The following is a 16242-nucleotide window of genomic DNA, read 5'->3' as shown; positions in this document are numbered from 1 at the left end:
TTGCCATGTACTCCGCCCCCATGGCTGATAGCGTCGCCCGCACCCGGACAACGTTATCAGGAAAAGCGCCGGCAGTAGGGAGCGAATGCTTCGGCTGCCTCTCGCTCCAGCGGGTCACCGAAACTCGCAAGCTGCGATATGAAATGCGCGGCAAGACCGCTTACATGGAGCCACGCTGTCTCGGCATGCCCACTCTTTGCACACGTGGCACATTACCTATAACGCAGGGTGCGCAGCTGCGCATGTGCTCAGCCCTGCTTGCAGCCATGCGCAACCACGGCTGAGACGCGCGCCAACGTAACCCCGACTCCGGCTTTTCGCGTGCGCTTGATCACGTTAGCGCGAGATCGCTCCCCTTTCCGGGAAGGAGACATTCGTGAAGCCACCATCTTTCTTGTCTCATCCTCGCACACTTTCACTCGTACCTAAAGCACGCAGTGCGTGTAGTGCAATAGGATCTTATCGCACTTGGAACATGATGCGGCTCCACGTCGGCGGTGGCTCCTGTCGCGCGGTGCGCGATTCGAGAAGTGCGTTTGCAAGCAGCCACTTTTAATTCAGCCAGATGACCATCTGTGCCCGCGTATTGCCTCGGCATTCTATTGCGGCGGCCGTGAAATTTCGTTATATTGAAATCGCAAACAAACACACTTTGTTATATTGAGGTTCTAAATACATGGCTTTATGGACAAGAGTTAAAAAAAAGTTAAATAATTCGTTATGTCGAGGTTTAACTGTATTAGAGCACTGTGAACAGTATCAATCTAAAATGCACAAAATTTATAAATTATGGTACACTGCTTTGAATGAGACCAACAAATTGTATACAGGAGAAAGAAAACATGTAAACAATGCAATGATTTGTGCTTAAACTGTAAACCAATATATTCCAAACCAAACTGTAAACCAATTCGACGGCTCCTGAAACCATACGTACCATATTACACATGCATGGTTTCAGTGATCACAAACTCGTTCAAGTTTCCCTTAAAATTCCGCCACCATTCTCTGGCACTGACAACAAAAAATTCACGAGTACAGTAAAGCCAACTACAGCAAATTAACGCCGAACTCGTAACTTTCTACACTGATACATTCCTACCATCCTTCGACAGTCGTCCCATTGAAGATAATTGGGTGCTTTATCGAGCAAATAGTGTGCGCTAGCAAATCAGTACGTCCCGCTAATAACAGTCAAATCAAAAATGATAAATCAAACCCCTGGTTTACGAAATCCCTCCGGCAGCTTAGAAACAAAAAGAAACGATTATACTGCACAGCAAAACGACACAGCACACCTTCCGCATGGAAGGCATACAAAGATTTTATGATAACTTACTGTTCCACAGTAGAAGCTGCTAAACAAAAATATTTTTCTAGTGATTTACCTTCCCTTCTGAAATCTAATTCTAAGCAGTTTTGGAAACTTGTATCCCCCAAACACGATCCGCGACAGACATCTTTGCTAGACGACGATCATGTTCCACTTTCAGACAGTTCTTGCACCTCTGTATTTAACACATTTTTTTCATCCGTTTTCACCCGGGAACACTCTTTTGACGTTCCATACGTACCTGATCTTGACTTCCCATATATGGAACCGATTGAAATAACTGCCAAGGGCATAATACTTCTAATTAATAACCTTAAATTATCCACTTCAGCTGGCATTGACAATATTAACTCTAAAATTCTTAAAAACATTGTCTCCGTTTCTGGTAACATTAGGGAGTTTTAGAATAGGGGCCCCAATAGCTTGGGGCCCCAAAGAGCTTTGCGGGTGTTAGCGTTGGGGCACGTAGGAGTGAAGAGTTTTAGAATAGGGTTTGACGTTTGCGGATAGCGTTTTGCGCTGACAGCGCCACTACGGCGTAAAAGAAAAACTATTAGAAATAATTAGATAAAATATACCATTTTATAATAGGAATAATAATTTTTACTTGCGTGTATTCGCGTTTAAGTACAATTTAGAGGTTATTCTCTGTAAGCAGCAAACAATTAGTTGCGCTTAGTTTTGAGCAAACCAACTTTACTAGCCTTCACCAGCCAAGCTTAGCCGTGTTAGGCCTACGAGCCATAAAATCCACAATCGAATTCAAAATCAGCGGCGTCTAATGAGTCAATCTTCATAACACACGCTAGTTGAGAGAAAGCGATAACCACACTCACTTCTCCTAGCATGCGAATTCACGCGTTACCACGAATAGAACCCAGTTTTGTGCTAGGTTAGAGCCGTCGCTTCGATGGGTGCCGCCATGTTTGCCGGTGCAAAGCTTTTGGGGCCGCTATTTGGGCTCCCGCTAAATCGGTGAAATAGCGTTCCCAACGCAAAACCCAAACGGAGTTTGCGTCTTGCGCATGCGCAGTGGCTTCGACGCTATTTCTTTGGGGCCCCAAAACGTTTGGGGCCCCTATTCTAAAACTCTCTATTTTATACCACCTCTTCAGGTAATCTTTAGTGACAGGTCAACTTCCCTCCGATTGCAAAATTGGTGAAATAGTGCCTGCGTTTAAAGCCGGTGATAAACATACTCCCGAAAGCTACCGCCCAACTTTCCTGACTTGCATCTGCTGCAAACTTCTTGAACACATAATCGCTTCTCATGTTTACCAACACTTAGAATCTAACAATTTCTTTTTTAACAACCAACACAGATTCAGGAAAGGTTTCTCTTGTGAAACCCAGCTACTAGAATTAAATACAGAACTACATTGCAACATGAACAATAACCACCAGACCGACTGTATTTTCTTGATTTTTCAAAAGCCTTTGATCGTGTCGCCCCCCCCCCCCCATTGCCGTCTGATTTCTAAATTATCTACCCTTCGATAAGACTCGCTAACCTTATCTTGGTTCTGTAACTTCCTCTCACTCTGCCAGCAATTCACAGTTATTAACAGTTTCCAATCCTCCCTCTCTCACGTAACTTCGGGCATACCACAGGGGTGCGTCCTCGGCCCCCTATTGTTTTTAATCTATATAAACGACTTGCCAGAAAACATTTCTTCCTGCATACGAATTTTCGCCAATGATTGCATCATATACCGTCCAATAACCTGTGCTGACGACCAGTTAACGCTCCAAAACGACCTTTACCGCATTAACAACTGATGTAAAAAATGGCTCACGTCGCTGAATACAGAGAAATGCAAAATAATCTCCTTCACACGCAAGTAAAACATTTCCAACTACTGCTACACCATTAACAATTACCAACTGTCGCAGGCATCATCTTATAAGTACCTTGGTATTCATTTCACACCCAGCCTCTCCTGGTCTCACCATATTACGACCAGATGTGCAAAAACTTCAAAATCTTTAGGATATTTACGTCAAAATTTACATAACTGTCTCACTCATGTCCATCAACTAGCTTACCAGACCTTCGTTCCCCCACAGCTTGAATTCGCCGCATCTATCTGGTCCCCCTACCACAATTATTTAATTAACATGCTTGAAGCGGTTCAGAATAGGGCTGCCCGTTTCATTTCACGCAATTATGACAACCATAACACCATAACGCAAATTAAGCTCAATGTCTCACTTCAACATCTTAGTGCTCGTCGTGACGTTGCCCTTTTATGCCTTTTTCACAAATCCGCATACACCAGCAGACCATTCCCACTTCACCTAGGTGCTCCTTCCATTACATCACGTCATTTGCATAATCACTTAAGTTTCACGCGATTATATGGGTCAACTCATGCCTTCAACTCATCTGCTCTTCCTCGCACCATGCATTTGTGGAATGGTCTTCCAGACAACATTGCATCCGAACCAGACCACAATAATTTCCGTCAACTTCTGCACTCTTTCTCTTCGCAATAAAAACTTACCGCTAGCTTTTTCCAATTTTGTTTTACTTCCTGTGCCATTGTCCTGTATCCCACCCATGTATTTATTCACTTGTTATTTTTACACCTTTAGGACCAAAGACATCGGACACGTGTTTTCCTGTCTTGTTATTTTTTTAAGTATGCCACTTTGTGACCGACTGCATTTTTTATATTGATAAATGGTTTTACTGTGCACGCAACTAGTTCCAGCGTTTTTATCATGCCCTACCATTGTGCGTCTTTGAAACACGGCCAACTGTTCCTGTGCCTAGAATAAGCATATTTGTCAGTCTATCTTTGGTTGTAGTTTCTTTTCTTTTTACTATTGTCGTTGCGATTGGTATACTTTATAGTTTTTGTGTGCAGTTTTGCCATATGTATAATGCCAGCCAATAGATTTTTTTTTGGTGTTATCCTCTTTCCTGCCCAGCCTCATATTTGCCGTCATACCACATTATCATTGATTCCTCTCCACATCTGTGTTGCGTTAAATTGCAAATTTGAGCCATATGTTTGTACGCTGTCGAGTTACTTTGCACTTTTATTACCCCCTTTACTCAATGCCGTGGCAAGGTGCCTGTAAGGTATTTTGAATAAATAAAAATAAATAAATATCACGTTTGTCTGCTTTATAGACTCTAAAAGATACAATTGACAGAACTGCACTTTCTGTTTATGGTGGCCAATCATGATGCCGCAAACGTGGCGTCTCAATTTTTAAAAAAGCTTTAGGACACAGTCGAAGCCCTAAATCAAAATTCTAATTTCAACCGTTGGCAGAGCATGGAAGCTTTCTCGACTCGTATGCAACAAACTTCATCTAAGCCAGTTCAGCAGTTGCCCATGGTGAGCATATTTATGCATTTTCTGTCTGCTTTAATAAGGAAACTCACTCCAAGCTGAAGCTTCCCCTTAAGAAGGCACTGAAACATTTACAGAACATAGTGAGAACACGTTTCCCATCTGCAGACCGTGCTGCCATGAACAGGCGAGTCAGATGTTATTTCGCTACCTGCATTGGGGAACCCCACAATCTAACATAACAGACTGCTAGCTTTTTTTTCTGTGGCTTTTGAGGCCTCCGACTCTTATTAGGTTCTGCCTATGATGTCGAAGACCCGTGAAAAAGATCATAGACGCCATCCATTGTTCGATTGCTCGCAACTACAGATTATTCCTGAATGAAAGCTCACACAGGCATGCAGACCCCACCAACCTTCTAGCAAGCGGGGAAGCAGTGATTGTGAACGCATCCAGCCCATTGTGTCACTGCACTTGTATCACTCTCAGGATAGCACTGTCAGATGCCAGCTTTGAAAGGTCCTTACCATAAGCACAGCACAGAAAGAAGAAGAGGATAGCCAGGGTGCTGCTATCGGTGCCACCCAGCTAAGAGTAAGAGATGAGTTGGGAGTGAACGTGGCGTCTTAGGTGCAAAGCAGAACACAGTTTAAAGGGACACTAAAGGTTACCAGAAAGTGATTTGAACTGTGCTAGAGGTATGCGGACGCTTCAGAACGCATTTTCTTTTAAAATAAGTCTCTTCTTCGCACTAAACAAGCGTTTCAAGGTTTCTGGGATGGTATTTCAACAGTACACGTTGACTTGATATTAACTTTTAGTGTCCCTTTAAGGAGAGGATGGAAAATGGCTCTGTTGTCCATCCTCCTCTTAATTGAGTTTTGCTTGGCGCTTGCACACCCAGATGAGTCCATATGAACTAGCCCAAATTTCGGTACATCTTCTGAACGAGGAATGTAAACACTGTGTTCATTAAATCACCGTTGGTATTCACTGAAGGCCACTGCACTCATTTCAGCATTTTTCACAGGTTTCAAGAAAAGTTTTACAGTGCTCCTTTAAGGTCCACGTGTTCTCATCCTGTCATTGTATGCACATACTCATCCTGTCTCTGCACATGAATGGTTGCCCTGTCATTTCACGACATCCTCTCGCACTGTCATTGCAAGCGCATACCTGTCCTGTCATTGTGCGCACATTCTCTCGTGCTGTCACTGCGTGCACATCACTGCCCTGTCAGTGTGTGCAGATTTTAGGCCTGTCATTGCATGCACGAACCTGTCTCCTGTCATTGTGCCCAGATCCTTACCCTGTCATTGCATGCGTGTATGTGTCCTCTCACTGCTTGCACGTCTTTTGGCTCATCATTGCATGGGCATACCTGTCCTGTACTTGTACGCACATATTCGCACGGTCATCGCATGCACATTCTCATCCTGTCACTGCAGGCACATTGGGTGGTACAGACATGGACCTGCCATAGCAGGTGCAACATCCGCGGTGCTTGGGCAGTCTCGCAGGGTGAGGCTGCTAATTTCCCCATCTTCCTTTTCATCCCTGCGCTTCCGCACTTGTGTTCTCCTGTCTGTAGAAACTTGTCGGCGGCGGCTTACGCTTTCCCAGAGGCGACGAGAAATGTCAAGACGAGACAGAACCGACGAAAGTCTATGAATCCTCGAAGCACAACACTGGACAGCAATGCTGCAAGGCCAGAGGGACCACTGTGGGCCTCTGGTGCCCCGTTACGGTCCCAGCATGCAGTGTTGAGTTCACAACCTGGCAAAGCCTCACCTCCTCCTTTAGCAATGTGGCAGGTTTCAACCGTGATCCAAACAAACACAGTGGTACAACCATCTCGTGCACCTGTGAGCGTCCACTGCACACCTTTTGGGAGCGTCGGCATTAAGCACTGAATGAATCGCTGGTGGTACCACTCCAGGAGTCCGGTCACTATATTACGTCATGCACTGTTAATGAGGAACTTTGAAGGTACGGCGCAGCCCTTGTCGGGCAAGTGGCCATCTTGGAAGGCAGCGTAGTGTCGGCACAATGTACCGCGAGGGTCTTGGAGTGATCACAGTGGCCGCTTGTCAAGGAGCGTCCAGCGCTCGTGCAGCGGGGACCTCAGAACGGAGAGTTCATGCCAAGCTTGGTCCCAAAATCGAGCCGGGCCCTCTTTTGCTGTCGACGATTCGCCCTGCAAAGCAAACAGGAAAGAGAAGTTTTCAAACTGTTGAGCGAAAGGCTAGAAACAAAGGCACAAATAAAAAAATAATGACAGAAGGTTATGTAGTTTTTCGCAGCGTTGTTGTAATGAGTGCCATTACTAAAGGTGCGATGGCACTATGTGTACGTGGCTACCTTTGACAAACACTTGGAGTATTGTCCCATTGAAGTAGCATGGTTACGAGTGGTGTAAATTACACTATGCAAGTTACATTATGCAGACTCTGTACTTTGTACATGATCCAACGGCACCCTGTGGATGGAATTCGAGGTGAAATTAACTGCTCACTGAGTGAATGTTGTGGTTGCTGCCAAACAGACGTGTTAGGTGTTACTCTGGGAATACGTCCTACGTCCAAAAAGAATTCAGCTTTGTCACTAAGCTCTAGATTTATATGAACCAATATTTTGCCTGAAAATGAAGAAAATGGTTTCCCATTAGAAAGAGTCACATTCAAGATATTTCAAAAACATGCTTGGGAAATTGTTTAAAATGAAGGGATTATAGAACTGCACGAAAAAGTATAAAAGAGTATAGTAAAAGTATAGCAAACTATTTTCTTGCAGTCATGTCCCACTACATAAGGCAACCAAATTTATGGTTAAAAAAATTTTTCAATGGAAACATAATACCCATTGTTACATGGGCTTAGTTAAAATAAATGCACATTCAGGGAAACATGATAAAGAAACTTGCAAAAATAAAAGACTAGCCAAAAAAAGCGCAGTTAAGTAAATAAAACCCAGGTTTGTCACCTAAGAAACACTCATGTTTAGTATTTTATACCTCCGGTATGTTAACAGACATAGAACAACAGGACGGCAAGTCTGATTAAACAGCACGGTGTTCAATTCACTCCATCCCGTAGTTTAACACCGCACTACTTGCACTTGTTCTCCGCAAGTTTAGATAGGAAAGTAATCTTCATCATCACAGAATTTGATGCTCTCTTCTTGAAACTGTCCTCTGCTCTTCTACATCTGGATTGTCACAGATGTGACATTCCTAAGCAGTACACACTCAGTGGCACTCAGTCCACTGAGTGTTTCAGAGTACTACCCTGCACCGAAAACTGGAGCCCACCCATGATGCACTGTGAACTGAAGTAACCTGATACGTAACTGATATATTGACAGAACTGATATAACAACAAGAACGACTGTGACAGCAACACCGACGTTTACAATTTCGGGACAGCTAGTTCTAAAGAGGCCTACCTTCCCATCCTTTCACGATGTAGCGATGACGACAACAACCGGAATAATGATACCAAATACGAAAACTTGGCAGCTTCTCACCTAATTTCATGTATCTTGACAACCTCGTTGAGCGGCAGGAGCAGGAGTGTCCACAGGAACCCCGTGAGCCACACGTACTGCGGCACCAGCGGAAGCACCGCATCCAGTGGCTCCGACGCCCGCGCCCAGATGTTGCACGCGCAGAAAACCAGCTGCAACAGCAACCTGGAAAAATAAGGTTGCCGAAGCTTGACGGCACAGCAGCACAAAAAGACAAGAGCCGAGAAGTGTCCACGATGACGTGGCGCGAGTGAACGAAGACTGGGCAGGAAAAGAATGGTCGGTTGATTGATGCGTGGCGTTTTAACGTCCAAAAGCAACACTGGAGATACGGGATACGCTGTATTGGAGGGCTTCTGGTTAATTTTGAGAACCTGGGTTTCTTTTATGTGCACCTAAACCCAAGTAACCTAGCGTTTTTGCTTGCATTTCGTCTCCATGGAAATGTGGCCGCCATGGCTGGGAACAGAACCCATGACCTTGTGCTGGGTAGGAAAACGCCATGGCCACTGTGCCATCACGGTGAGTGGAAAAGGATGGAATCGAAGAGTTGAAGGAAGCCAACGACACGGGGTGCTGACTTTCTACCCAACTCAGCACTTGCGTGGTCTGTTGCTACTGCTGTGTTCCATCTAGCAGACGTCGTTTGGCTCTGCATCACATACTAGCTAAATCAGCGTAACAGCCTTCAGGTTACATTATAAGAGGGTACTTCTGCGAAGAAAGAAAAACAACAGAACATGACACATAGAAACTCCGTAAGTGCAGGCAACCGACTGACTTTATTGAACTGAAAAAACACTTTTATATATATTTGCAATCTGAGCTACAGAGTGCATGCATTGGCGGAAAACAGGCAAGCATGAAGAATTCAAAATGTACAGATGTTTTATCAAGTACTATATTGCTATGTGACACTCGAAGAAGCGAGAACAACATATTTAAGTACTACCTATGAGTACTACTTGAGTATTATACTCATTTGCTCAACACTACAGTATGCAATGGAGTTGGATTGGACACAGGAATAGCTTAGTTATATCCTACATTCATTATAAGCATATAGGTATCATTACATGCTGATACTGGTAAGAAGAACTTTAGATCTGCTTCGTTTATCTGATAATTTGTTATATCTGTGTTGGTTATATTAAAATACTATTACTCAAGTATTAAAGCTGGTTAGACAAGCTTGGCTTGTTGTGTGGTTAACTACCTCTACCAAATGACAGGTTTACGTGTCAAGACGTCCGGGCTGTAGGAAGCGCGCAATGAGGTGGGGACTAAGCACTGCTGTTGTCTCGTGCGTTAGCTGCAGCAGACAATAGCAAGCAAGAGCAATGCGCACGCTGTACACAAAGTTGCTTCTGCAAGATCTTGAAAAAATAAAATATACAAGTAATCGCCGTAGTTGCGTCCCGATAAGTACAACAGCTTGATTTTTATTACTGCGGTGACTCAGTAAGGACGGAGAGCGAGAGCGGTGGCGCCGCGATTCACATTTAAAGAGGTTGTGCTCGACACTACAGTGCTGCTGGGAACTCAATCTTTAATTTAAACGATTAGAGGTGGGCCTCAGAGTAGCAATCTTTTGCGGACTAATTAATTTTACTTCTGTTTTCTCTACTACGTGCGTCAAGTTAAACAAAACGTGTGTATTTCAATGTATGTTCTTGTTGACACATGCCCAACACGTGGACCTTTAAAGATGCTATGTCCACATTTACACATTCAGTTACACGTTTACATGTTCAGCAGCTATGCCTAAGGTCGACACTGTGTATTGAGCGTCCCACAAGCATTGCAATTTATACTTGCTTGATGATGAGATCTGCAAAAAGATGACAAGAATTTCGATTAACCAGTACACCTCAACATATGCCAGCATCTCAGCACGAGGTGGCATTCTTGAATTGTGTTTCAAGTGGAATGCAGATGCCATCGGCTAGGTATAGAACCCACTACCTTGCACTATGAGAATGCCCTGGCACTGAATCACAGTGGTGTGGCTGGTCTGTGACCTGTCTGAAAAGCACAGTATCAGCATTATTTCATGCCACCCCGGAAATGTGGAGAGTGTTCGAAGCTTTAGGCTATGCTTTCTTACTGTGCTTTAAATGCAGGCCTCAATAACATGTCACAGAGATTTTCACTGAAAATTAAATCCGGCACATAACCTGTAAAAGTCAAAGTAAACTGAACAATGAAGTAGTTAATGGATTTCAGAATGCTTCATTTCACCGCAGTTTTGTTTCATTTATATCTATTCGAACAACAGCTGACAGAATTGCAGGATCCATCTTGGGCACATAATTGCAGTTTGGCTTTTGTTTTCAGGTGTCCCACAAAATGAGTGCGGCTAGAACAATACCTGTTGGCAAGTGCACTTACAGATGCGTCCAAGTATTGAACTGATATGCCAATACATGCCTGTGCATGGTGTGAAGTCGCGTGACTTACACGGAGAGACTTGTGACAAGCCAGCACCGGTTAGAGGCGGGATTCCTCTTCCACGCTGGCTGTGACCGGTGGACGAAGCTCATGGAGATGGCCACTGGACCGAGTGGAGTAAAGACGGTGACGTCAAAGTGCTGCACCACTTTCGAGCTATTATTACCAGCATTTCTACTGCTTGTAATGAAGAAAGGCACAGTCTCAAGCAAAACCTCACAAACAAAAACAAAATAGAGAGCGCCGCTTAAAGGCCAACTGCAACGAAATTTTGGACGTCACAAAAAGCGTGGTTTCAGGTGGCATTGATAGAGAGCAGCCTTCAGGCAAAGATAAACATCTGAAAAGGCATTGGATGCCTCACAAAAATTTTGCAAAAATAGAAGCTTTTGATACCGAAATTGCAAGGAATGCTGCCACGATGCTAAGAACAAAAACAGTGCAGGGAATGAGACAAGAAAGACAGACAAACGCACCGTTGTGCATATGTCTCTTTTTCTTGTACCATTTCCTGTGCTGTTCTTGCTCTTCGCAACACGTACCAATTTGCCCAACAGCAAAACCTCCCGAGTGCTGCCATTACAGCTCCCTGAAAATGATGCACAACCTTGAATGTTGAGGACCACTGAGGCTCCTTGGTATGACCTCCGAGATCAAGCGGAACCGCGACGAGCTTAGAATCTCAGAGGCAATGGTCTGAGATTTTGTCATATCTACTTATTACTATGTAATAAGTAGATATTGCCAATATTGCCAATATTGCCAATATTGCTTCAATACAATAAACTACTTTTGAATGGCCAATTTAGAAAAGGTGAGATCTTGTTGCAGTTGACCTCTGAAGCAGAAACTTAGCTGCTGCCAAGAACAGCAGTAGATGACCCAATGATTTTGGCTACAAGGATGATGAATCAATATGGTGGTGAATCAGTACGATGATGACAGAACAATGATGGCACAATGGCATTATTACGACAGCAACTCTGAAGTTAGCATGATTGCTTACACTTTGATGACCTGAGGTCAATTCTGGATAGGGGCAAACAGTTTTATTTTCTGTTGAGTAATTCTTTCAAAGAAATATGACGATGATAAACATGGTGCTGATGCTTGTGGCAGGCATGCTGAACCTTTGCTAACTTAATGTTCACAGATATCGCTGCAGAAAGAAAAAAGTGAAAGAGTGTATATTACGTGGGAAGGCATAAAGTTCAAATCATACGATCTGAACGTCAATGACTGAATTTTCGGACGCCCAAATTTTCGGACATGCCCAATATTTCGGACGTCTTCGCGGCACCGCCACGAGCCCCATAGAATTAATGTATAAGGACATCTGAAGTTTCGGACGCTCGAACCCCCCGCCGTCCAATTTTCCTGACTTTTTGATGCAACGGAAGGTCCTTGGCTCCTCGCGCAGCGCCATTGCAAAGGAAATCGACTTGCAGCCGAAGCATATCACCGCTTTAAACCACAACTAGCCGAATCTAGCCGTCACACACTGATTTGGTCTGGCCCTGCTGGGTATGTTCATCGCCGCACTTCTGCCTCTAACGACGTTTCCGGAGCGGCACCATTTCGTTTGTTTGCGCAGGCCACGTTCTGGCTAGCGGGGTGTGTGGTTGTGCTTCGGTCTTACTGACGTTGATCTTCGGTCTGCTGTTGGAATGCTTGCGGACGCATGGAAGGCAGTGAGGCAAGAGACGATTCACAACTGTTCTCGCCACGTAGGCTTCGTTCTCGCCACAGAGGAACCAGACTTGCCTGAAAGCAACAACACAATTGATGTGTGCCCGCCCATGGATGACGTGATCAACGATCTCCGCTCTGCTGGAGTTTCCATACCTATGGAAATAACTTTTGAACAGTTTGTTTACGCTGACAACGAGCTCGACTTCTGCGCAGAACTGACTGATGAGGAAATAGTCCGTCAGGTTGTGGGGGATTCAGAAGATTCCGATGTTAAAAATGAGGAGCCACTGCCTGTGCCGCCTACAAGTGCCGAGTTGATGCGAGCACTGTTGACTCTTTCATCGGTGTACAGTGCTGACATGACCCTTGCTCAGATCGAGGTGAATATGATCGCATGCTACCGGAACGCCGTCCAAACCACAATCAACAAGTTCTTCAAGCCACTGCAGCAATAACACCGGCTGCCCGATGATGCACATGTACATAATAAACCGGCAGTCGGCTGCATACAGAGTTTTTAAATGCCTCTTTTTATAGCCACTTCACTGACACTTTGGCAGCATTTCGGAAGCCTGGTACTTCGCCCTTTACTTCTAGATTGGAGAAAAAAAGAAAAAAGGTGCGTTTTTTTGCATGCATTCATTTTTTCAGACTGCTTGAATTTTCGGACGTTTTTACGTTCCCTAGAGGGTCCGAAAAATCGGTCGTTGACTGTATTTGTGATGTTCTCTATTGTGATCATATAAAACAGAAAGCATGTGAACAATGGATGCATCAGTGCCCTTTAGGTGTGCATTTATATATCTAAATTGCACTTTATATGACTAGCATGTGCACATGTGCCTTGACGTCCATTTTTCAACTCCAAGAGGCTACCGACTATATTTAATTTATGGATCATATGACCTAATAACCAATTGTACCTGCTCTATGCTTCACATGACCTGCTAAATTCGACATTGCCCTCTTAATATCAACTAGAACATCAGCTACCAGCCATCTGCATTCGCACTTTAATTCTAAAGTCCTCTTATCTCTTCAAGGGATACTGAACAGTAATAGTAAATCAATGTACACCAGCAAAGTGTTCTTTCAAAACACTATTTTTAGCCATTTGGTGGTAAAGGGTTGATTAATAGAGGATATAATGAAGGCCAAATTGCCACTTATTGGATTTCATTCCAAAACATCAGCACTGGTGCAGAAGTGCAACGACATGGATTCTAAAGTAATTCCTCGTTATTGGGTCATTTTGGCACAGCAAGAGTTCTCCGAAATTGGTAGGTTCTCTAAGAATCCAATGCAGGTCTTCTTTACTGATCAACAATTAACCAAACTTGAGCACAGATGTAAAAATATATGACGTCGTGGTAAGCCCGTGCGGGAACTTAAGGAAAGCGTCGCCACCTGTCTTCTGTTTTTTGTGTCTTGACTGGCTTACAAGGCCTTCACTCACAGCAATAGTGGCTGATTTGCTGTTCAAGTGTGATTTGCTAATCTGCTTAACTTAATTGCCTGTAAAGGTATTACTCTTTGTGGAATAGGTGTTGTCCAAATCCATGCCCCAGTGACAGCTCTCTCTGGAGATAATGAAAACAGATCTCGAAGGCTGCGTGTAAGCTGACTGCATGGGCCGAAAGTGATTTGGGAGCTGCAAACGTGCCGCAGAATCCATGTTGTGGACATTGCCTGCACCAGGTTACGGGAGACGTGGACAACAAGCGACTGCGTTGGTCGCACCATCTTGTGGCACTGCGTCTAACCACAGAGGACGCAAAGTTGTTATTGCAGCGCCAAATTCTGATAAGCTGCTGGTGCTGAACGTCTCCAGTGGTGCAACTGGCAGCATGCAGTCTGTTCGCACGGCGAGCTTGTTACATCAGCCATAGGACAGCGAGCCTGCGCGCTCTGTGAATTCGCAGAGGTGCCATTGCAGTGTATTTAATGGCAGCAGAAGTAGCCCAATCAGTCACTCACCAAAATATAGGACTAGAAAGAAGGCAGTGACGTTTTGGCATAGGGCCAGACCGGAGACCCAGGACACGGCTGGCACGCCAGACGCCTCCTCCGAAGACCTGCGATGGGATGTACACAATCGGAACAAGAGCAGGCCGAAGGCTGCGACAGAAGCACTCTTAGAACGATTTGACATTTAGCAAGCTGGTAGAACATGCTGAAAAAGTGTTGCGCTGAAAGGACATATAGAAAGGCAATGCAGCTAAAAGAGTAGTTAAATGGCACAAACACTGGACCACAAATGTTTAAAGACCATGGCACCTTAGAAAATGCGAAATTTTATAGTAGTTTATGACCTTAACTAGTAAAACCGTCTAGGACTTTGTTGTACGCATATGCCAGCACGTGTTGGAAATCCGAGTACCATCAGGCTGTGTTTCGAGGCTGCGGAGAAATTCAACTTTTAGTCTGAGCAACATGGTCCACAACCTTTCACGTTTTAATGTTCTGTCATAACTTAAGCACAGCAGGGAAGAGGCAGACACAAGAAAAAAAAGACAAACCCAGTGCCGACTTTTAACAATGCTTATTGATACATATATATGGGCTCGTACAAAAGAAAAGAAACTAAGCAATCGTAGGCATCGTAATTACTCAAGGGTAAGAAAATTTCCCTGTCCAAAGACCACGCTAGTTCACATCATGTGAGATTGCATATCTAATCAGTTTTAATGTCTTTAAGATTCCTCATACATAGTGGGCGTGTGCTCCTTGGCCAGTGAGATTTCCTGGTACTTGGGTGATACAAAACCTTGGATTGTATTCTTTTGAAGATAAGGTCTTCTTTGGCGACTTCACATGAGTTTGGTGTATCTGGGATTGGCTATCTTGCAACAACTTTCAGAAAAGAAAAGGAAAGGGTCAAGAAACTGCCAACGCTAAACAAGACAGGGTCGACATAACTGAGTGGGAAATACGCTAATAATAAGATACGAAACTAATGAATAATGAACATGAAAAAAATATGGGAAGAGACAAAATAGAGAGATATACGCAATTTAATTATCTAATCATTTGAACCACCATGTATGTATGTTGACCTTGTCTTTAGTGTCGACACTTAGTTACTTTTTTTTTCCTTTTGAACATGTCTGAATATTATGTGTTATCTCTGTCTTGTCAATAAACATCATCGGAAGTTAGCATCCAGTCTGTCTTTATTTTTATTTTTTTGGTGTCATCTTTCACGCTGTGCGAATTTTATACAATAAATTAACAACTCACCTAAGCTTCCACCCTTGTTCATGCAGCATGTTTCGTTTGAATGTACTGTTAGTATGATGGTATAACTTGACTTTAAAGTACTTAAAGGGTACCTATAGTACTTGAAGTACTTAACCACCTCAAGAGAGAAGGAAAGAGAAATCTTTGCACGAAGATTGTGCAACAGTCAATGTAGATACACGTGTCAGCATCTTCTTGTGTTTGTGCGTTTTCGTCATGAGTCTAAATACATATATATGTATATAAACCATTTGAACATCCTTAAAGATTCAGTTGGTAGTTAAGCAATGTGTTGCCTTTCTTCCGTATAGTCAAAATAAGTGTCTATCGGTTCTTCAAAAAGTGTGAGCCAACTAGCTTAGTGGATGATGATATGTAGTGTTTTGTGTTGCAAGGGCCAACGATGGTCAAAGAGTGCCAAGAACTGGCAAGTTCTAGCCGATGATGCAATCAGTCACAAATGCTAGATGTAACATGGCTGTATAATGGCCTAGAAATATTCACTATAAAATACATAAAATATACTTTACATGTATTAAAATTACAATAATGGCACATGAGGCGCGTTATGAACATGAATTATACATTGCAAAATGATTGGAAGATAAAAACAAGGAATATTTAACTAGCCCTAATGCCTCCCCCGGGCCCTTGTATACAAGGGCCGGGAAGCATACACCCTAAATGCCACAATCA

At 43.7% G+C, this 16242-nt stretch overlaps 1 protein-coding gene across 1 annotated transcript in view; it reads right to left on the bottom strand.

Annotated features, from left to right (window-relative positions):
• Positions 1–2327: 2327 nt before the first annotated feature.
• Positions 2328–16242, bottom strand: part of l(2)k05819 (transmembrane protein 94-like protein l(2)k05819) — a 62291-nt gene continuing 48376 nt past the window's right edge. The window contains exons 26-29 of the mRNA XM_075703704.1: positions 14284–14381; positions 10624–10717; positions 8164–8328; positions 2328–6835 (exon numbers count right to left, since the gene is read on the bottom strand). Coding sequence (XP_075559819.1) covers positions 6763–6835; positions 8164–8328; positions 10624–10717; positions 14284–14381 — 430 coding nt within the window. The 3' untranslated portion in view covers positions 2328–6762. The remainder of the gene's footprint in view (positions 6836–8163; positions 8329–10623; positions 10718–14283; positions 14382–16242) is intronic.

Source organism: Dermacentor variabilis, chromosome 8 (genome assembly GCF_050947875.1).
Source record: "Dermacentor variabilis isolate Ectoservices chromosome 8, ASM5094787v1, whole genome shotgun sequence".
Classification (NCBI taxonomy): Eukaryota; Metazoa; Arthropoda; class Arachnida; order Ixodida; family Ixodidae; genus Dermacentor; species Dermacentor variabilis.
Note: the sequence above shows the minus strand (reverse complement) of the source record. Positions and strands in the feature narration are given on the sequence as shown.